The following is a 23320-nucleotide window of genomic DNA, read 5'->3' on the forward strand; positions in this document are numbered from 1 at the left end:
CTAAAGTGAGCTAAAGGTATATAAACATCCAAAGCACGTGCTGAGTCCTCAGGCACAGGAAGAACAGGGAGTGAGGGTGCATGTCTATATAATATTGCCTTGAGGAATCACAGGGAGATTTATTGCAGTCAGGTCTCCTCTTTTCTTCCTGCCCCTCTTGAACCACTCATGTTTCTTCCAGCTACTGCTCACCCCACCTGCCAGCCCCCTTCTTGGGGCAAAGAAAGATAGGAAGGTTTGGACACATTTGCTTCACTTGTACTTTTTAGACCTGGTGTTAAATTGACCATTTGACTTTTAATTGGTTAATCTTTCCCTCCCGCACATATTGCACCAGGAATTCCATATTGATGAGCCCTGCAGGTTATCTTCAAAAGGGGTCTCTTACCTCTTCCTGTTACTCCTGTTACTTCCTGAAACTCTATCCAAGAAATCACACAGATACAAATTCAGAAATTATATTACTGATCCTTAAACCAGGAAATACATAAGACTCCTTATTAGATGCCATCACAACCTAGAGGTGCCAGAAAGAACTTTAAACTACTATAAGCATGATCCCTTATAAACTACACTAAAGTGGGATTGGGGTTTTTTTTTTGCCAGGATATTTCTTATGTGTCAGATCTGGTTAGTTTACTATCATTGTTCAGCACTCCATACAACAGCACTTCTAGAGAATTCTAAGTAGTTCTAGTTTTGTAGAAGGTGAATGTGGTTTCCTTCAGTCGATTTTAAAAGAGAGATATGAGCTGGTTTGGAAAACTGAAGTAAACTATCAAAACAGAGAGAGACTTGTTGCTTGTGAGGGTTCTTCCCTTTTTTCCTTTACACAACTGTGTCTGTCCTCTGCTCCTCCTTTTTTATCAGCGACCAGTTTATCACATGTCCCATCATAAACATGGCGAGCTACTGGGCTGCTGCCTCTCAAGGAAATGTCTTCATGTACCATGTACCTGAGAGCTCCACACAGAGCAGGTAAGGAGATGGATTTTATTTTGTTTCTTGGATTTAGAATCTGTAAAACCAGGGCTGACTGCTTGGGCTTGCTGTGGAATGAATGAATAGATGTAGGTATGTCAAATAAACAGTTCAGATGAGCAAAGGAGGGATTGGTCTCTAATAAATTCTTTACCTTTACAGAAATGTTTTTTCTGAACTGAGGCACTTCCCATTAGATGTCTAAATTGAGTTTCCCCTTTCCAGCTTACCTACCCTGACCAGTTCCAAAGCTGGCCTTTCAGATTCCTATTCTGCATCTGATAAACCTCCCACAAAGAATCAGAATTTGGTCCAAGTCGTCAGGAGTCCACGGTTCTCAAGATAAATAGGGTGTCATTTTCTAATTACTCAACCTTAATTCAACACTGCCCTTTTTTGAGGTCAGTGCAGTTGTACTCCAGTTATACTGACTGGCCTTCAGTGTGGATGAGCTCAGGGATTTATTCCTTCCTGTGCCAGCACTGTGACTGCTGTTCTGCAGACAGACTTTCTCATGGGAAGAAAAATATTTTTGCACACAAGCATTGGTGGACTCAGACTCTGTGTCATCCTTCATTTTAGAAGCTTCCTTAAAAGATTGTCAGCAGGACAAGCTGTATTATATTTTAGGCAGAAAGGCCTAAGTGGCTGTGGGAGATGCAATGTCTTGTTGGGCACAGAACAATCTGGTAGGCAGAGGCCTTTCAGGTGACTTTTCCTGGTTTTATTTTAGACCCAACCTTTCACAGAAGTCAGGAAGAGGTGCTGATGTTTACAGGCAGTGGTCAGCACTTTGGGCTGCCCTGTGACTCGCCAGAGTGGCTCCTGCTCTCTCAGGCTTGGTGACCAGAAACCGCAGCGACGGTCGCCCCTTCTGTTCCCTGAATCCCCCCACCAGGGCAGGAAAGCACACAGGGATGCTTATCCTCATACTGTTTCCTTATGAGGAGGCCTTGCTTGTTCCCAGCTCCCTGGTCTGCCCCTCACCTCTCTCCAGAAAGGCTTTTTGAGACCTTTTCCTTGTTCTCAGGCTTCCTCCAAAAGGGCTCAGGGGAGGGATGGTGGATTCCTACTGGCACCATTTGATCCTGTGAAGTTCCCTGCAAACCGCCTGGGTTTTTTCCCTTCCTGATAGCATAATGAAAAAGCAATTGAAAGAAGCCAGCCCAGATCTAGGTTACAGATGAAGGCCATTATGCTGTGGTAACACAGGCTTGCTTTCTTTTTAACTGAGAAGTTAATCCTCAGGGAGCCGTTATTTCTCTGGCAGCTCCAGCGGGAATGTTCACAGTGTTCCATTTGGCTACTGATAGGCCCAGATAAGTGATTTTTACAAGGCTCCAAACAGGGCTGAGCTATGGTATGCCAAAAATCCAGCCACACAAAAAGAAAAGATGTGTTCTCAAATGAGCCAGCAAGTTTTTTCTTGCTTTGGAGAATGATAGTGACCCAGCCATCTACGATTAGATCTTATTTGTAAGTAGATTAAATAGTACTTATACAGCTTAGACTCACTGGCTTTGAGGCAGTGATTTTGAATTGATAAGAATTTTCTCTTCTATCCAGCCCTATTTAAGATTTCTCTTGTGCTGATGTTATTTAGCTCTCCTCACACTCTTCTGTGCAGCAATAGTTTACATAGCATGCAGTTACACTTTGTAATTATATTTATGTGGACAGTGGTGTTCTAGGCTAATTACTTTAACTTTAGTGCAAAAGTTATTGGTTTGGTTTTACATAACCCTCTTTAAAAGAACAAACAAAGCCAGAATGCTGTCTGAACCTTGCAAGAACATGAGGCAGAGGCTCAATTGCCTTAAGTTAAGCCACTTGCATGGAGAAATGGCCCAACTTGATATGCTGCATGGCATCCTTACTCCTTTCATCTTTATTTATCCTTGAGTGCCATTAAAATAAATGCTGAAAAAAAAAGGCTTGAAAAGCAAGCACTTTAACAGAAGTTTCAGAATTCAGCTTGCCTATGTATGAGAGGATCTCATTTGTTACTGCAACGTGTCTATTTATGAAGTGATACCCTCATTTTCCCCAGGGACCCCACATGAGGTCCTCTGCTGAATACACTGCAAGTATTTTGTTTAAATATTGTCATTCATTCATTCATTCATTCATTCATTCATTCATTCATTCATTCCTAAACTAATTTTCCTTTATTCTTCATCCCACTTTTGCCACATCACCATCTCTGGAGCATTCCTCCTCCATGCAATGGAGGTGCATTGCAGCCCCACTCATGACAGTGCTTTGATGCTGTTGAGGGAAGGAGCTTCAAATGGGAGAGTGACTCCTAAAAATGGAAAACCATCAAGAATCTGGAACAAAAAAAACAGTTCTTGGGAATATTATCAGCAATTTATCTTACCAGACTAAAACCAGTGATATCCATGAAACAGCTTTCGAGTAGAATATATAAACTAATCTTGGGGAAAGATCTGGCAATCATGTCCCCAACTTCTACAAGACTTCTGTAACCATTAGAACAGAGTCCTGAAAGTTCTCAAGTTCTTATTTGAAAACTGTGACTCCTAGGGAGGAAAACAGAGGCATGCACTCTCCCAGATAAGCTACACCCTAGGCTGGAAGGCAGGACTTGTGGGTGTGACTTGCGCAGCAGAAGTGAGAATTGAACCCTGCAAACATTCTGTTAAAGGCCTGAATAGCAGAATCCTGTTACAGCCATTTCTTTGTGTTAATGAATGCAATAGCCAAAGTATTATTTTTTCACATGGTAGTTGTGTACAGGGCATTCTGTGAGTTCACACATTAAATAAGATCTCCTCATTCTTTGTAGCTGGAGGAAAACCTCATTAGACATTCCTATCACTCATAGGCTTTTGACAGGATAATGATTTCTCAATCAGTTTGCTGAGATATAACCCTTCACTTCTAAAAATGGGAATTTTTATAGTGTTATGTCCATAGGGTAACAAGAAAGATTAAATAATGAGAGTTTTTTACTTTGGTGTCTAAAATGTTCCTAAGAAGTCAGTTTACATGGGAGATGGACCTTGTCTCTTTGTGTTTTCAATCTTTATCATAAATATGATGATAATATATATAATCTATAATAATTGCTAATGGTTACCTCACAGTGGTATTGGAAAGACTACATTAAAATAATGTTTAGATAATTACAACACTGGAAGACTATTTACTCTTGGACAAAATATTCTGTCTGGGAAAATAGCCATTCACTAATTAGATAAGGCACCCTATAGCAACACATTCTTCAATTTTTGCTTTGTCACATCTCTCCTACTTTATGGGTCTCCCAAAATGTAACAGAAAAGAGAGTTAAAATGCAGGGATGAAAAAAGTACTGGTATTTCCTTTTGTTTCACTTAATAACTAACAGCAAAATAAACAAGAGGGAGGAAGAAGTCAGCCAGCAAAGACAGATTGAACCACAATGATGCAAAGTGGACAAAAATTATTAAACAGGGAGGAATTTCTGCCAGTAAAAGTAAATTAGCCAAAGTTTGTCTCTTAGCTCGATGTTTCTAAAATGTATACACATACACATATACATTCAAGCTTGTGTAGATACAAGGGTAGGGTTAAAAAAGCCTGTTCTACGTTGATGTCTGTGACATATGTGGAAAATCACATAAAACCCTGAACTGACAGTTTTTGCATAAATGAATGGATCTTGCAGAGGGCAAAATAATATCTCCTTCCACGTGGTAGCATTCTCCTGAGCTTGGCATGACACTATGTCTGCTTTAGTCTTCAGTTCCCATTTGAATGAGGAGCCAACTCCCACATTAATAATCTGTGGTAAAAATATATACATGACCCAGCTGCCATTTTCTCACTCTCTCTTTGAGAACACTTAGGCCTTGGAGTAAACATTTATTCTAAACAATGTAGGAGGAATGTGACTGCTCAGCACTGCCTGGGATTAGAGGGGAGAACTGGAGGATAGCTTTAGGTATGGTAAAGAAATGTGTGATAGGAGAAGTATGTTTTGACAAGGATAACATTATTAACTGTACAAAAATTTGCCTTGTTAACCCTTCCAGAGGTTTCTGGCTGATTTTTGTGTGTTATATTGAAGAAGCACCTCTTGCCATGTTAGCACAGTTTCCAAGTCACATTGTGGTGCTAAATGTTCTGTCTTAAAGATGGTGGTTAAAATTCAGAGCTCTGCCCACTGAAAGGGGCTGATCATCATCAGCAGCAGGATGGAAAAGCATCAAACTGAGACTTAATAAGGCTTTATCTTGTAGTCATTAACATGACCATAATAATCATCATTAAAGCTTTTCTTGATTTTGCATGGGGCAGATTTACCCAAGTTTAATGAGCTGCTGCCTTTTTTGAGTCTTTTTGGTCAGGGCTGTCTTTACCTCCTGGCCATGCACTCTGGTGTGTGTTAGTGTGAGTTGTTAAAAGGCTGCTGTGTGCCAAAGCTCACATAGTTGGCTGGGTTTTGGTGACACTTCTAAAGATTCCTGTAACTGAAGGCGAGAACTCCTGACTGATAAAACAAAAAATGTTTGTGTATAAGCCTTTTCAACTATGTGAAGTATTCTTGGTTTCTGTTTATTATGGATGCAGCAGGAATTCTGGCTATACTTAATATCTCTTTAATTAAAGGAGATTTTTCTACTCTTTTCATTTCACAACAATGATATCATATTCTTGTCCTTTAATCCATCCACTACTTGCTGTCCACTTGATGCTCTCCCATGTGAGATGATGTGATACCAACACCCCACAGGCTGGGGACACAGTCTAAACTGGGTGCTGTGCAGGCAGACAGGAGAGTTCCTCTGGGCTTCAAATAAATGACCTAAAAACAGAAGGCAAATAAATTACAAAATGCATGCTGCTCCGTAGCTGGGCAAGCACCACAATTGCCTGTGTCACTTGCTGCAACAACAGCAAGCTCTTGTCATTGTGCTCTCTATCCCAGTCTCTACTCCCAGCCATCCCCTAAAAGCTGTTGTTTTGGAAGTGCCTCTCATTCCTTTGGCCTTATCCATTGCTTTGTGCCAGCTGCAGCTATGAAAACACTGTCCCACTGATACAGCCACATCATCCCATTCTCAACTCTTTGCAAAGTTTCTCTGCTTCAAAAGGCTTGGGGTCTGGACAATTTGTTTTTTCCTCCTGTGAAGTAGTTTAGAGACCTTTGTAATTCAGTAGATTTTCCAGATCTTGAAAATCAGCAATAAATATGCAAAGGCAAAGTAGCCAGCTCAGAAAAAGCAGAAAACATCTTTAAATGAACCAAAATTCAGCTGAAAGACTCAGAAAAAAACAAAGCAATTTTGGAGCTCTATGTGCTGCAGTGGCAGTCCCTATCAAATGTAATCTACAAGATAAGCACAAAGTGGATGCATGTTGAGCACCACGTTCTCCTCAGTTCTCTGGGGTCTCTAGGTGTTCACATCACCTTTTTCTGGAGATTCATCCATTAATTCCACTTAAGAGTAGCCATACTGAACAGACACATGAATTTCTGTCCCCCAAAAGTCCAATCAAATGTCAGCATGCCTATTACTAGATCTTAAATACAGTAATTCCCTGACAGATTTGTGCAATCTATGTTCTTTAGGAGTTCTGACAAGTTGATGAAAGTGCTTTCTTTCTTCCCGCCTTAAGATTTATGATATTTTTTTTCAATTAGTGTGAGCTTTCAGGCTCTTGAATTTACTGTCTGCTATTTCAGTTTTATTTTCTTTAATTGGCACAGCTATAATGCAAAGTGGAACATTGTGTGTGTTGGGAGTAATTCAAGTGGAAAAGACACAGCAGACTCTAGAATACTTTTGCAAATCACATGTATCTATAGGGTTTTTTTGGTACAAAGGTGGATAAACTTGGCAGTTCAATCCTGTTAGGAGTTAAGCTTTTTCCATATGTCCTGATTTTCCTGAAAAGAAGAAAGCAAAATGTCCATCTGTTTTTCACATCTTTTCCCCCATTTGTTTGGCAGGAATTCATGATGAGAGGAGACACAATGAGCCAAATGCATCCCTAGAACTGCTGAGGTCACACCAGGCCTCGTATTGGCTCACTGAATTTCTATAAATATCCAGCTATCCTTTGATTATTTTTTTCTCCCTACAATCACACACCATTTCCTTTCATAAAATATGTGGCTGTACATAATTTTTAAAATCATTTTTGCTTGGCATACAAATGAACATTTCAGTTCAAGGAAAGTGCAGGGTTGGTAGACATGGATGAGACAATCCCTGTTCAGGATACTGGATATGCTAATATACTCTGGAAAAATCTGCTGGTATTAATGTGAAAATAATGCAGATGGGTGCAATTTTAATTGCACATTTAAGCACATTTAATATTTCCAATAATCCTTACAAAAATATTTTTAAATGCATTTGCTGAAAATAAAAACCAGAATGGGGGCAGAAGAGCACACAGGCAGTGGAACATTTTATGTAACTCATATCCTCTTCTCCTGGGACAGAGTTGTTATGAAATCCTATTTCAGCTCAAATCAGCAGGAGATTTATGAGCAACCTTTGAGTCTGGGTTTCACCTGTGCTGTTCAACTCACTCAGCATGTAAATAACCTGTTCTCAGCAAAGCCAAGTGACACTGAAGAGTTGGGGATTTTTACTTTCCCAGTGACAGCCATGTCCTTGCAAATGGGATACAGAGCAGGGCCTTGATTGTGAGTCTGGGAACTGAAAGCCATGATCTCTTCTCTGACACAAAATCTTCCACAGAATTGTTAGAAGGAGCAGTTATTCTCACAAAAGTTTACATTAAAGAACAAATGGTTTTATCTCAGCAATCTCACAGATTGCCAACATCTGCTTTACTTGGTGACTGAGTTTGAGCACAATAATTCTTCTGCATTTCTCGATGATCACTGGTAATTCTGGCTCAACTCTAGCTAGTTATATCTATCTTGTTATTTTAAAATTTAAATGATTGAATAGCAGTGGGAAGTTTGGTGTTTTGGTATCATATAGGATATTGTTAGAATTTTGAGCTAATTTACATTGGCTTCTGTGTTTGTGTGGAGGTCTAAAATAGAACTAAAATCTACATTAAGGCAACTAAAAATAGAAGCTATGACTCAAAATGCTTTGAGATTAATTGATATTAGTTGGAACAGAGAGTAAGGACTATTTTTAAATGAAAGGAAAAGGAGAAATATTAGGCTACAGTAAATCATTAATCATCAAAATGAGTTTCCAGTATGAAATAATTAGCCAGACCTAGAATAAGGACAAGGTTCAAAATGAGATCTATGTCCTAATTTACTATGGATCCCACTGTGAGGTCCCTGCTGCCCCAGCTCTGAGTTGTGCATTCAATCCTAACAAAGCATGGTAGTCTGCCAGATCATATTCTGTTTTGACTCATTATGAATTGCCAGTAATGACAATTCCATTCAGCAGAGTTTTTAAGGATTTCTGAATTGGGGTGGTGGTGGTGAGACATTTTGTTTTGGGGTTTTTTTTGTCTGGTATTTTTTGTTAGTTGTTGATTTGGCTTGGCATGTGCCAAAAGCTTGTGATAAAAATTTTAATTTCATCTCTTGGACATGGGGGTTTATATCTATTGTCTGTTTGATTTGGAACCAGAATTTAAACCAAATCAACCATAACTGGGGTATTTTTGTTCTAAATTCTGATCTACTCATCTTTTTATCTTCCCTGTTGAAGCTGTCCTTTGTGTGTGAAAGTAGCCACAGCTCTGCAGAGAGAGAAGTGAAGTATCTGATGGCTGAGTAATCTCTTTCTGTCTTTCCTACTTGAAAATTTAAATGGAAAATCCATCTTAGGTTTAAGGAAAATTTTCTCAGAACCTATACCTTCCCAATTAAATGGCTTGTCACTGGATAATAAAAATTCCCAGCAAATGATATTTCAGGGTCTGCTGTTAAATTGTTGGTTATGAATCTCACAAAGTTTCTGATTTAACCATCTATTTTTCTGTAAACTGGACTCCAGCAGCACTTCACTTCTGAGGTGAGGTAAGAATTCCCCATGGAGAGGTCATTTTAGTGTGAACAAATTGTAGGATCTGGCTTCTCTCTTCCCCATGGCATAATTTACTGGTCTGCCAAATAAAAAGAGCTGTGAATCTGAAAAATATTGACATCTTAAAAAGCAAAGCTATGTAGAGAAGATCTGAAGAGCCAACTTTGCACAAAGTACTAGTCCTGTAAAGTCACCAAAGCCAAGATTTCATCCTTACACATAATTACATTCACTGCTGTCTTTAAAATAATAGATCTGATCCTTGAAAAGGAACTTCTGTAGAGGAAGTTACTTGCTATTTGTTTTCTTTAAAAACTCCTTTTGCCTCTGTCTCTGCAGTCCTCCCTTTTGTCAGATTGTCCTCTGAAGTCCAACAGTTGTGGGACCTTCATATCCCCATTTAGAGCTGCTGCTGTTGAGCATATGCTTGGGAGTGCAGTTTGGAGCAGCTCAGGAAATAAAAACCTGCCTTCAGAGCTGGCAGTGTCCAACAGCAAAGCTATAAATACTTATTTGTCTCTCATTTCTTTCTCTCATTCCACTTCTCCAGTGAAAAGTGTCACTACCTGGTGTTACCTTAAGTATGTTCAGAGCTCCTACATGACTCCAAAATCCTTGTTTGGGTATTTCTGGGCATTTTTCACTTCCGTCTGGTCCTTCTGACCCAAATCATTCTATGGTCCTGTTATTCTATGATTCTCTGATTCAATGATCACGATTCTATGAATCGCTGATCAGAGTTTGAGGAAGGAGACAGAAATATTCTCCTGATATTTCCCATCCAGATGCCATCTAGACATTCCCAGTTGTCTTTCCTGCTCTTCTGTGCATTTATGTATGTGCTTCTTTTCCCTCTTAACCTCAGAGGTTTTTTTTCATCCTTATGTTTTCTTTCTCATCAACCAGAAATATTGAAAACAAATTGTGAAATTGTAGGGTTTTGTACCACTTTATGTCTCTGTATCAAACCAAGTACAGTCATACAAATAATTTCAAATAAAAAAATTCTCTATTTATGAAATTAGTCTGGACTGTGACCTTAACAGTTTTCACCTCTAGAAACATGAGGACTAAGAACAAAATCCCATTTAGGGGGAAACCCCAAGTCCCAGCTTACTTGTTTTAGCTTCACAGCAAAGTTCACCTCTGCTGTGCAGTCCCTAAGTGGGTAGATTTGTCTCTTCATTGCACCTCAACTAATTTCATGTCCTCTAATCTAATCAAAAGTGACTCTTCTTTGCCAAGAAAATTGCCTCTTTATGTATATCTTACCTTTGCTGCAATACTGACACGAGAAATTGCTGTTATGTACTGGGCCAAGCAAATTATTTTTAAGGCAAAATTATTAAACTATGATCTTGCTTAATCCTTCTATAAATATTTGGGGAAGAAAAATATGCTTTAATGTTGTTTCAGTTCTACATTTTTTTGGTGAATAATCTGTGAATAATTCACTTTCCAGATGCAAAGTATTACTGAGGTATTATGATAAGACTAAGGAAAACACAACCCAAGATGTATTTCATTTAGAGGGCTGTGTGCTTTTCAAAATAGAGGCTTTGGTGCCACCACTCATGAAGTGTAAAGCAGTCATCTTGCTTTTAGACCACCTGCCCATAATGGTGGTGGAGCACTCCTTGTTCCATTGGAGGCAGTATCAGGGTCACACCAGTGCTGCTGCATTTCATGTCCAGAGATAAAATAGTTTCTGTTGTGCTACCTTTTGACAAATGCCATTGCAGATGAAATCTTGTTGGGTGGATCTGGGATTTGTTTATTCTTGCCTCACAGGCATCTGTTCCTTGTCTCAGGTCCTCTGATGCTGTCCGCCTCATGCAGCATTCAACCAAGTCAATAAGACCATTGTCCAAATGTGGAGATATGGAAAAGGCAATTGGACCAGGCCAGGTCCACAGCTTTGAGCTGTGGTTCAAAGCTATGTGTAGAACATATTTAGTTATAATTTTATTTGTAGAAGTTGGCCACTGTTTTTCTGCAGGACTTGACAATGTTGAAATCTTTGCAGGGTCCTGCAAGTCTTATCTGGCCAGTCTTGTCTCTGAAATGTTGAAATATTCCTTATAATGAGTTATAAGTACTACGTGGAACTACACAGCAGTTGTTCTTTCTTAAATCTTATCAGATTATTTCAAGCTGTTTTGATTTGTCTGCCATATAAGACTTGGGATGAACAGAGTGTATGAACCAAAACCACCCAGCCAGCAGAGAAATTAGATTAAAACTATGTCTAAGAGAAATCTTCATAAACATCTCCTGTTACATCTTTTTTTATCCAGAATCCTGGCCACAATGAAGTCAAAGGAAAAACTCCAATTGCTGCTAAGAAAGGCCAAAATTTTATTCCAAGTCTGTGAAATAAGCCATAATTAACCTTCCGCTGTGGCTGCCAGAATCCATGTCACCACTTGCTTCCACTTTCTGAATTTAATTTTAGTGAAAATCTGTCCAGAACTTAAGAGGCATTTAAGGAACAGCCAAGTGACTTTCTCCCTCTATCACTCTCCCTTATACACCCATTTAATTTAAAAATTGTGCTCTAACACCTTCCACAGTTTCCTTTTGTAACAAATGTTAATGACCCTGCACTAACATAATGGAAAATTCTACTTGTTATTGCTTGCTCTTCATTTATGTTTTGGATTGAAGAAGTCCCACAGCTCACCACACTCTAATTAATGGTCATTAATTATTTACAACTTTGCTTTATTCTCTGAAGTAATTTATTTCTCTTTCTTCCACAAATAAATAAATGATGGTTTTAATTACCTTTCTATAAATATTTGGTTTAGCTCAGGTCAGGAATTCCTGCTGGATGTTCAGTATGCATTTGGTCTACCCTTTTACCCGAAGTATGAAGCACAATTTACTGATGAAGAAAAGGGCCTTTCCTTGCAAATTATGCAGTATCTCTCCAATTTCATAAACTCTGGGTAAGTGTGAAACATTTAAGAATTGCTGTGACTGGGGAGACAGTGAGAAGTAGAGGGAATGTCATCAGTCCAGACCCTGCCCTCACTTAATCATTCTCCATGTCCTCTACAGTTTGTAAGCCTACAGTGGGATTTGGTCCACACTGTTGGAAAGTCATGGCCAAGTTACCAACCAGAGCAGCCACCAAAGGTTTAGAGTAGGAGACTCAGCCAGGAGGAATAGAGATTTTATCTCCACTGACCAGCTGCAAATCCTACTAAAGTACGCGCAGGCTTCAAAGGCCTTGGTGTTTTCTTCAAAGCTTAGTTCTAGGACCCCAATTCTTAAACTTCTTGGCTAAGAGTTCCCTTTTTCCCATAAGAAAAGGGAAAGCACGAGAAGACACAGTGCACCCTTTATCAATTACTCTGTGAACATCATTCTGTGCCACTGTGCTGTGCCCATGCTTGAGAATGAGAAGTATCTCTGGAAACCTAGTGTGGGAATGGTGGGAACACTGACTTAATGTGCTTTTTCCAGTGTCTTGGGTTGGGCTGGGATTGAGGGCTGTTGAGGGTGTTCATAAGCCTGTGTCTATACAGGTTCTGTGTACCTGTTCTTAGGAGGTGAACCAGGCTAAAAAGGTACAGTCAGACAAGGCACCATGAATGATTCACCAGTCTGGACTGAGTCTGAACCCTGCTGGTCAGAGGGACTGGATGCACATTTCCCTGACCTAGCCAATCTTCTTACCATTTTACTGTTCATGTCATTTTTTTCTAATGATGATATCTCCCACTCCCTTAGAAATCCAAACTACCCACACAGTTTCTCGAGAAGGATGCTGGGGGTGGTGCCTGCCTGGCCAATGTATCTGTCAAGTGATGGTGGTGATAACTACAAGGAATTCACTGCTTCTTTGCCGACTCTTAAAGGACTGAAAAAAGCAGACTGTTCCTTTTGGTCTGATTATATCAGAAGGCTGAAAGCATCCACAGGTGAGAAAAGTGTTTTCTGATATTAAATAAACCCTAAATTCTCTCCTAAATGTTTTTATCTGACTATAGTGCTGTTACATCGCTGTAGAAAAACACTTTTTGCAAATTAAACATCTTGCAATGTCCAGAGTACGTAGTTAAGAATGTAACATTAAACAAATTTACTTTATAACAGATAACGTGTAATAAAGTTTAATTGTTCTGGACTTTAACTAGCTAGAGAAATATTCTTATGATGGTAAAAGATGTGGTGAAGCCATATAGAGGGCTTGCTCCCTGTTTACAGTCATAATATAGACTCTGGGTAAACTGGAAGGCTGTGTATGCAGGCCTCTTTTGTATACTGGAAACACCTAACATGAAAATGTTCAAATTCTTATGGATTAGGAGGAGCACAAATCATTTCCATCCACTGCAAAATTGCAGCTGAGGCTTTATATATTGTTACGATTCCTGCATGCTTTGACTTCTTACTAGATTAGTTTATTGGACTTTTTTTATAGCTGTGGTGATTATGCCTCTTGCATGTGTCCTTTTATATTTGCCATAAATTTTAATGCAGCCATGAGAGCCCTTCAATTTTTTCTTACTGCTTAGGACTGTAAAACCAATTCTCCTTAGATTTCAATCTGCTGCCTTTCCTGAATTTATTCTAGTAAATAAACTCCCCTTCATATCTGTGTATCTTGTAAATAAATATGGATAGCCTCAAGCAAACAAAAAAAAAAAAAAACATCCCTTTTTGGCAGGCAGAGATGTTTTGAATTGTTGTTGGAGGCCTGCAAGTTTTGCATGTGTTTTTTATGTCTTAAGGATTCATCTTCACAGTGAATACAGTTCAGGCTTGCTCTGCTTTGGGGGCTGTTGAATTTCTGAGAACAAATGTACTTTCCAAGACACTGAGCTACCCAGGCTATCTGTGCCTGACACGAGACCTCAGATGGGCTGAGGCTGATATTTGAGTGACTCAAAACTAAAATATCTCAGAACCATCAAGCTGGTGGTTGTGATGCAAACACAGAGCATCAATTCTCTACTTCAATAGACAACCTCAATCTTTACTCATGGTCTTTCTTCCAAAGTAGAGCAAAGATTTTGTTAGCCTTTTCATCAGTTTCCTGGTATCCTTCAACGTCTTTTAGGGTCAGAGGGGATATTTTGATCTCTCCAATGGCTTTGTGCTGATTGAGATATTGCTAATTTTCACAGCTTTATTCTGAGGTTTAAACAGTCCTGGCAATAACTCCTAGATGTTTTTGAACCTCAACTCACAGCACTGTGGCTGTGTAATGCCAGACTGGGCTGAAGTCACAGCTCTGGTAGAGTGACTGCTCACCGAGCACCACGGACAGAGACTGTTCCTAGCGCCTATGGAAATTCCCAAAAAGTGGGAAAATATCCACCAGGGCATATTGGTTTTGATATAGACAACATTTAAAACTATCCAAACTGGTGTAGTAACACAAAATTCATGTATGGGTTAGTCCAATGATCTGTCTAGCTCAACATCCTGCTCTTGTCCATAGCCAAAGCCAAATACTTGCATGTTAAACATAAAAATACAGGGAGCAAGAGAAAAACATACTTGAAGAGTTCACAAGGTTGAGTAAAATATTTGAAAACAAGCCATAGAGTGTGAAATTTATGGAGCATGGATTGTCAAGAAAATGTTTAAAAAGTACATGTCAAAAGTACATGTTAATCTTCAAGCAGAACTGAGTACACCCAGCTGGATCTCCAAGGCAGTATTTGCTTGGCCTCAGCACCATGATAATGCAGTTACAAAGCTGATTTCTAAATTCCATCTAAGCTAAATTCCATCTCACAGAAATGTGGGCTTGACACTTTGCTTTGATAGTAATTTTTAATCTGTTCTCTCTCTTGAATACTAAACTTTTCATACAATTTAAGTAGACATCACATCAAACCCTTTTCTGCTACAGACCCCTTAGCCTGGGATGGTAACTTACAGAGACACACCCTGTGAGTCTCTTGATAACAATCTGAGCCCAGGTCCTAATGAGAAAAGGTTCATAATGTTCATCAGCTCAGTAAGAAAGACTGCAAAAAACTCAGATGGTGATGGTTGAGCCTTAATTTATTTTTGAGAGGATATTGTGCTGAAATTCATGCCAAAGCACTGTCAGTCTACCAGTACAAGTTCATCACTTTCATGGCTCCCAAAAATTAGATTCTGTGGGAATTGAGTCCCTATACATTATTTTTTTACCTTGTTGATGTGTGTCCTTGCGCCCAGTTTGCTATACCTGCCTTCAGAGCTGAAGCCCTGCATCTCTGTTGTTCTCTGACTGCTCCAGCCTCTGCTCCTGGAGTGCTGTCAGGCTTTCCTGTGGGACCTTGGCATGTGCTGAGCACCAGACTTGAGAGAACAATGCTGCAAACCATTTTTGGATGTTGTACCTTCTACTCCTTCCTGAGGGGGATCTATTTGTCTGTCAGCTACCCTGAGATCCAGTCTAACACTTCTCTGCCTTTCAAAAATTATAAATGTTCATTATAACGTCCTTGGATTGTTGTTGTGTGTTGCAATTTGTGGCCTCATGCCAAGTAGATGGAATTTAGAAGTGTGCCAGCGAGAAGCATGTATAACAGAACATTCCAGTCTTCACATCTAAGTACAAAAGTTTACAGGATCTAGTGTGATGCAATCTCAACCAGCTGTAATGAATCCTTTTTTTTTTAATTTCATCTTTTCCTTAAAATCAATATTTTTCCAACTTCATATCCCATCTGGAATCTATAAGCAAAAAAACCCCCAATATATTTCAATAAAATGGAGAAGAACTGGATAAACCAATGATCATAAAATATAGCTGGAACTGGCATTTTAAAAATTTTTCAATTTTTCTCAATCCTTTGTATACTGCTGTGGGAAATGTCTTGACTTGGAAATGTCAAATCAGGGATGACTAAAGGCTCAAACCTCAATATCTCTGTCCAACAGAAAACTGAGGTATTCCTTGCTGTGGTTTAAGCTAAACTCATAAATTTCAGCTTCTGGAATAAAACCTCTCATATTAGGAATCTGAAATGTCTTTTAGGTTATTCACTGCTGGATATAGAAGCTGTTTATCTTAACTGTTACCTGTAATTTTCTTTCCATTTAGTAAAAAAATTGTCCAAGTTTGTGTTTTGTTTTGTGATCAGACCAAAATATTTAATGACAGAATGTATCATTTGTCCCTGGCACACAGTTGGAATGTATGTTGTTGTGTTTTAAGATAGTTTTTAAAAATCCATGTAATAAATGCAATGATTCATCATACTGTTTGCTGGCAGTGCCTTTACAAACTATGGAGGGAACTTGGAATCAGTTTCACTGCCAATGAACTAACAATCTCTTGAAGTTTTGTTTGAGACCAGTTTGTAAAGTTGGCATTTTGAGGAGCAGTTTGCTAGGGGAATTATGAAAATGATGGTGCTTGAAGAGGTTTGGAGCTCCCATGGTTGCATTTCAAAGATGTGCTTTATATTTTGAATTATGACGGTTTCCATGGGAAACATCAAACTGAGAAACAAGAAGAGTGGCAGTTGTGGAAAAAAGAAGCTGTGGATGGCTTTTTCCAGGGAATGTGTTAATAACTTGAAACTCAGTTAGAAATTCAGTTCAAAACAGGAGCTCCAGAATGTTTATATATATTCAGACAGATGTCTGGATGCTAACATTCCTGTTACATAGTGTGGTGGACTGTGTGTGCCTAACAGTGAGTCCCTTTGTGAGGGGCCTCTCACTGCATCCCAAACAGGTGGAGTTGGATCCAGCCTGCATCTCTTGCTCCTCTAGCTGGTATCTAAACAGAACCAGTCCTCCTAAAGCAAGTGCCTCTCCAACACTCTTGCAGCTGGGGAGAAAGAGATGCCATTAGTGTCTCACAGTGAAATCTTGTCTGACTACTCATGTGCCTAAATGTTGACTTTTAGGCATATTTTCCATGCCTAAGTTGGCCAGATTGGACTTGATTTGTAGAAAATTTAATAGGTAGCAAAGATGGAGCCTTCTCCATGAGCTCTGGGATGCCATGTAGGCCAAACAAGAGTCCAAACAAAGTAAGAGTGTTCAGAGTTCAAACTTGAATCAAAACTGAATCAGGAGTGTTGTTGTTAGCATTCATCTTTTATCCTTCCTAGTCACACCTTCATTTTTGGAAATCTCAAATAGAAAACATTCCTTTAGTATGAGGGACATCTGTGCAGCAATGAGAGCACTTTGGCTATGAGGCATTAAATAAACACCCTCAGTGCACTTTCTTGACATAACTTGGTGGTGTTGAGGCAACTGCATCAGTGAAATAGGGTTGAAAACTGAAATCATAGGAGGTAAAAGATAACAAAGAAAAGATTTGTTGCTGGTGAATGTTTGGGGCTTTTTTTATTACAGACAGACAAAAAATTAATGTTGCCCGCACTTCCTACCTGGCAAGGAATTTTCAGGAGATAATAGAAAAATAAAACCTTTCATAAGTGGAGAAAAAACTATTATGTATTCCAATGGCAGTTATTTAAAGGACAATACTTAATTACATGAAGTGTTCTACCATTACTCTAAAGCATTTTGCAATGGATTGCCAACTGAAAAAAACCAGTTTCCTGAACATTTATAGCTGCATGAAAGGTTTTTAGGTGTGACTGACAAAATGTGTACGCTGCAGCTTGCTGCCTCAATGATACGACACCTATTTTAATCTTAATTGTATTGTCCTTTCAGGAAGTGCAAGTGGTGGAGAGCCCTCTGCAGGAAACAGCTCTGGTGAAGCTCCAAGTGAAGTTCCCTCCCTGGAGAGCCAGCCCCTGGGGGACGAGGTGGCTTACAGCAGATAGGGAATCACAGGGCTGTGGGGTGGCTTTGTCACACCATTGCGCATCCACACAACCATCTCACACCAGATGAACACTTATTTTAGCTAACTTTCTCAACAAGTCCATTCAACTTTTCTATAAAGTAGTTTTCAAGAAAATTTATTAATATGGCACAAAATGAGCACTACAGCTAATGTTTTAACTGGAAAGTGACTGTAATTCGAAAAAAAAAATTAGGTACTAATAAAAACTGCAAAACCAAAACAAATACACTTGGTCTTTATTTCTTGCAACTACACAAATGCCAGCATATTCTAGGTGCCACCAGCCAGAAAAGGACAGATATTAAAATACTTAGAAGCCCCTCAATGATGAGGCTCAGATTTGTTAAATGTCATATCTGTATTGTCCTTTTTATTACTCATCCCATCACAAGCTGCTGATAGGAGAGAGAGCCTGGTTTGGCATGTGGAGAAAACTAAAGAAGTCTAAAATAGGAAGGAAGAGCAATTAAGGGAATCAAATGTATGCATTGTGTTTTCACATGAAGTCATGCACATGCTATATTCATGATCCCCTGTGAAATTATTTGAAGACTATTTGGATAAGGCAGAGTACACAGAAGAGATAATGCAAAGAATATGTTCATTAAAGCTTAGATCATGCCATCCCTGGGACATCTATCTTTTTAAAGAAGAAGGTGAGATACACAATAGTTTTGGAAGCATAAGGAAAATCATTGGATACCTCTAATGGCTCTGAAAGTATTTTGGATTAGGCTGTTAATTTATTGCTGGGATCATTTGGCAACAGACAGCCTTCAGTTGACAGTATATCACACACATGTCCATGAGACCTCACAAAAAATAAAATCAAGGTTACCCAGTAGGACACAAATTTCTTGTGCGCTGCTGAAATGATTTAGCAAAACAGCTCATAAGGTTTAGTTTGCTGCTTGAGACCTTTGACAGCACATGAGCTGTTACTGCTGTCTGCCATGTATCCAGGTTCCAAAGGTCTTACCAAGATAGAAGAAAAACCATGTAAGATTCCTAGTTCTTATACTTACCTCCTGTTCAATAAACAGTAAAAACATTGGAAAAATCAAGAAGCTCGTTAACTGGTTAAATATAAAAAAGCAAATATCAAACTCTGTTTTCCATAATTAGCTATACCTAAATGAGCTAACTCTAAAGGTTAAAAAAACAAACAAACAAAAAAAAATGCAAAAGCCCCAAAATTATTTAAGAGCTTTTTAAAAAGCCCAGATATTAAACATCTATCTCAACAGAGGATGCTTTCTTTGCAGTAACCATACATACAGCAGCTCTGATTCCTTGGGCAAGACTGGGCTTGTTTTTGTCCTATTTGAGAACTAAATGTTGGTCACAGCAACTCCAGTATTATTCTGCTGCCCATAGAACTAATAAACAGAGAACAGATTTAAAAGGATTCAGTATTGATTTATGTTAATGAAAGACAAATATATAATCTTTCCACACTCACTCTTCAGCTCCACGTTGAGTCCAGAGGTGTCTCAGGAATTTGAGAAAAGACTTTTGTGGGGGTGCCAGTCGTTGGTTTTTCTGGGTCTGGATTGAAGGTACTTGAGACAGTAATTTGTGTTTGGACTCAAGTGTTTATTATTTCTCATCAGTAAAACAGTTTCATTACTGTGAGTTCGGCAGCTTTACAGAAGAAGGCACAAAATGGCCAACAATCTCTTGTTACAAGGTCTTTTAAGACTAAACTATCCAATTAAGAACTGACACCTAGATTATTTTCCCTTTTAACCCAATAACTGAGCCCAATGAGCTGCAATGGGGAGTCTGCTGTCCAATTACAAAATGCCACCCAAACCCATGAAGAAGAAGAAGGAAGAAGAAGAATGAAGAAGAAAACCAGCATAACACCCTGTGCCCTCCATCTTGCTTCCATCACAACATACTGAAAATCCCAGAACCTCAATTTCTCACCAAGTGACACACCTACACTGCTCTCTATAATCTATTTCACACTTTTGTGGATTCCAGTCTACCTTGAAGTCTAGGGAACTTTCTCCATGAATGAGGGTCAAAGTCAGTGCTCCCCTGGGGGTCAGGGCACCACAGAACAGACAGAGAAATATTCCTGGTGCCCTGTGTTTCCACAGGTTTTCATTTTGAGGTAGGAATGCAGCAACTCAGCCTTGTAGGCTCCTAATTACAGGCTTGGCCATCTGGTAGGACTGGTAGATGGGCAGGTCTGACTGGGTTTTTCTGTCACCCCTCCTGATATATCCAGCTCAATGGCCAATTTGGTAAAAGAGACTCTTTAAATGTGGATTTTTTGTAAAACATTTTTATTTCATGATGGATTGCCCCCCACACACCCTGTTATAGTGGATGCAGCACTTTCAACTGTTTTGTCTCTTTCCAGGTTTTCTAGAAGCCTTTTCTATAGCCCAGTGTTGGTTTCCTCCATTAAAAAAGCATGAATATATTCTTCCCCAGTTCTCTGCACCCTTTTCTTCTCTTACACTAGTCCTGCTCACTCTCCATGCTCTTTTGAACTTGTTTCTGTCAAGGCACATTTTGATGCTGACAAATGCAGTCCCATGATCCCTTGTGTTCCTCTAATTCCACATTTCCTCATCTTGCATCCCATATCCTCAAGCTCAAACATCTTTGAATTCCAAGCCAGCTTTAGCATCAGCACGAGTGATTCAGTCTTTTTGGCTGTGAGTCTCATCACCTTCCTGACTTCACTCCTCTTTCTTATGGGGAACCACACTGTTAGAAATATCTTGGTCAAATCCAACAGGAGATTTAATTAGAAAAGCACACATGTAGACTGACTGACAGAGGTCAGGAAACTTTAGCCTTGGTGATACTGAGAGGCTAAGTCTGCTCCCACATATAATTCCTAGTAAGAAAAATACATTCCCAGACTATTTAGGTCATTGAGCTCTAAACTGAAATACCAAAGACTGCAGTGATCTGGTGCTGAAGCAATGCACAGAAGCACAACTAGAGCCATGCTTTCCTCCTTCCTACTGGAAATGGCTATAATATTTTAAAAGGGCAGCATTCTTTAAAACTTCCTATGAACACACACAGACAACTCAAGTTAATGCCATTTAAGTTATTTAATCTGAACTTTTTGAAAGACAAGCCATCAGAACCTTTTTGTATTTGTTGGTTTTAGTACCTGAATATTTAACCTACAGCATTTTGTGTGATTTTTTCACACAAGAGGTATTAGGTAACAGAGAAAAAATGTAAAGTATTAGAAATATTTTACCGTGCAGAGCTGGAAAGAAAACAACTGACTTAATGGCAATGCTGGAACGTTGATTGTTTGCATAAGTACTTGACACATAGAGCTGGAACATTGCAGTTGTCATCCTATTACCCACATCATATAATTCCCTTGGCTAAAACTGGGGACTCAGTCTTTCACCATAGCAGCATCATAGTCAATGTTGTGTATCACATAAAGACTCACATTCTCTCTAACTTGCTCCAAATGCACTGCTCTGGAGCAGTGGCTTATGTAGTAGTAATTAGATATATATGGACTGTTGCTTCTCCCTATGTGAGGCTTAAAAAAATAAACAAAGCAAAAGATCTTCCACGTGGTTCTCATTTGGTCTTTGAAACACAGACACTGGCCTGGCTAGGATTTTATTTAAGTTTCAGGTGTGAGGGAATTTGCTTAATCGGAAGTGTGATAGCCAGGGCTTTCAACATTTCCTATTTTTTTTCTGTTTTTATATGAGGCTGATCTGGCCCAATGATGAGGGTTGCTACTCTTGCTCCTGCAGATGTGAATCCTCTAGCATGGCCTTTAGTCATGGTGATGTTTGCTCCTTCTCCTGGTTTTCCAGCTGCCCAGGGAAAACACTTTGAATCCAGCACTGGCTAAAACTCAGTGAACTTCAGCTGAGATCTCATGTGACCTCAAGGACAATTAACACAGTTTTGCTTCTGGATTCCTGACAAATCTACTCACTCTTTGAGAGGCTGGTGTATGACTGGTGTGGAGAATGCTGTGTTCCACAGCACAGATTTTGGATCATTACAAAAATTATTTTATTGTTTTAAGGAAACCTCCTTTTCCTTCCTGTTGTTATTCCTCATATATTCTGCTATTACAACATGAGAGGCAATGCCTCAGGAGTTTATCTTTCCTGCTTCTTACACAATCTCTCTACAAGCAGTCAGGTGAGCACAAGTCAATCTAACTTTCAGTATCTTCTAGGCCTCTGATCAGAATCAGATGGGAGTAGATATTTTTGAACATTACAGCTGTTTTTCAAAGCTGACTAAGGAACTCTGTAAATCAGATCCCACTAACCTGTAGGGAATTTGAATGCCCGGTTCCCATTATGGCTTTGGAAACCCCACCCAACAGCTGTGCAATGGTCAGTGCTCATTTAGGAACCTTTTCTCTTTCATGATGAGTGGATGGCTGTGCGAGGGCGCACTGAGCCCCGGGATCCGGCTAGCTAGTGAGGGGCGAAGGCCAGCACCCCCGCACATCTAAAACCAGCCCCCCTCGGCGTCTTTGGCCTTGGGCTGAGCTGGGAGGTGTCTCGGAGCGGCACGAGTGTGAGGCGAATTAGGAGGCGACCACTTGCTGGAGGTAGGCTGTCGGTTTTATTACAGAAGCACCATCAAAGAGGGGAAACACCCAGCAAAATGGCCCCGAACCGGGGGCCACACAGGGTTTTTAAGGGAAAAAAGGGGGAAAAGGTAGGGAAACCCAGCTAGCCAATAATAATACATATTTTGAGGTCCTAAACATAATTGACATACCTAAATAACCAACTAATATTAAGCAAAGGAGGGGCTCCGGGGTGGCAGCCAACCATAACCCCCAGAGAGAAGAAGGTTCTCGAAACTTGGGAGGAGAAAGGGGGTGACTGACTTAACCCAGGGAGGAAACGACTTTCACTTATAAGGGAAACCAGGGGAGGAGCAATTACATATCGGCAACTATGAATAGCGGTTACTATAGCAACTTAGCTGGCAGGCTAACGGTGGCGGGAAAGAAAGGGGGGACGAAACCATTTTACACATAATAGGGGAGAACAATACATAAATTGGGGGAATAACACAAGAAACTTAACAACACACTACAACAGATGGCCACAGACAAAAGCACCATTGCAATTGGCAACAGTTCATTGACTCACAAGGGGAGAATTTAGCTTTTTGTTTAGCTTCCCTGGTCCAGACTGGGATCTTTAGCAAGACAGATCAAAAAAGCTGGCCTATTTTTGTTTCATCCAAATAAGACAGCAGCCAGTTTTCAGGGGCAGCCATCATTTTCATGACCATTATTAGCACACAGGTACTGTCTCAAACAGAGAAGTAATGCACACCTCCAAAGGGACTCACATATCCCTGTTTTAAATTCAGGAAAGAATTCAGAGGAGTCACAATCAGTTTACTGCAGCATTTTATACATACCACTGAAAAAAGTGATCTGCTCTGCTTAAGTGAAATGTGTCAGCTTAAGTGAAATGAGAGCCCAAGTTCAAGAGCAAAGAGACTTGATGCTCTTCTACATTATGCAATCACAATTGCTCAGATATGTCAATTTTAAATAATAGAAGGA

At 39.6% G+C, this 23320-nt stretch overlaps 1 protein-coding gene across 1 annotated transcript in view; it reads left to right on the forward strand.

Annotated features, from left to right (window-relative positions):
• The window catches only part of TG (thyroglobulin), a 149326-nt gene extending 131342 nt beyond the window's left edge, over positions 1–17984 (forward strand). Inside the window, exons 45-48 of the mRNA XM_064703628.1 lie at positions 871–978; positions 11780–11920; positions 12708–12898; positions 17625–17984. Of these exons, the coding sequence (XP_064559698.1) occupies positions 871–978; positions 11780–11920; positions 12708–12898; positions 17625–17737 (553 nt within the window). The 3' untranslated portion in view covers positions 17738–17984. The remainder of the gene's footprint in view (positions 1–870; positions 979–11779; positions 11921–12707; positions 12899–17624) is intronic.
• Positions 17985–23320: the final 5336 nt, after the last annotated feature.

This window comes from Zonotrichia leucophrys, chromosome 2 (assembly GCF_028769735.1).
Source record: "Zonotrichia leucophrys gambelii isolate GWCS_2022_RI chromosome 2, RI_Zleu_2.0, whole genome shotgun sequence".
NCBI lineage: Eukaryota > Metazoa > Chordata > Aves > Passeriformes > Passerellidae > Zonotrichia > Zonotrichia leucophrys.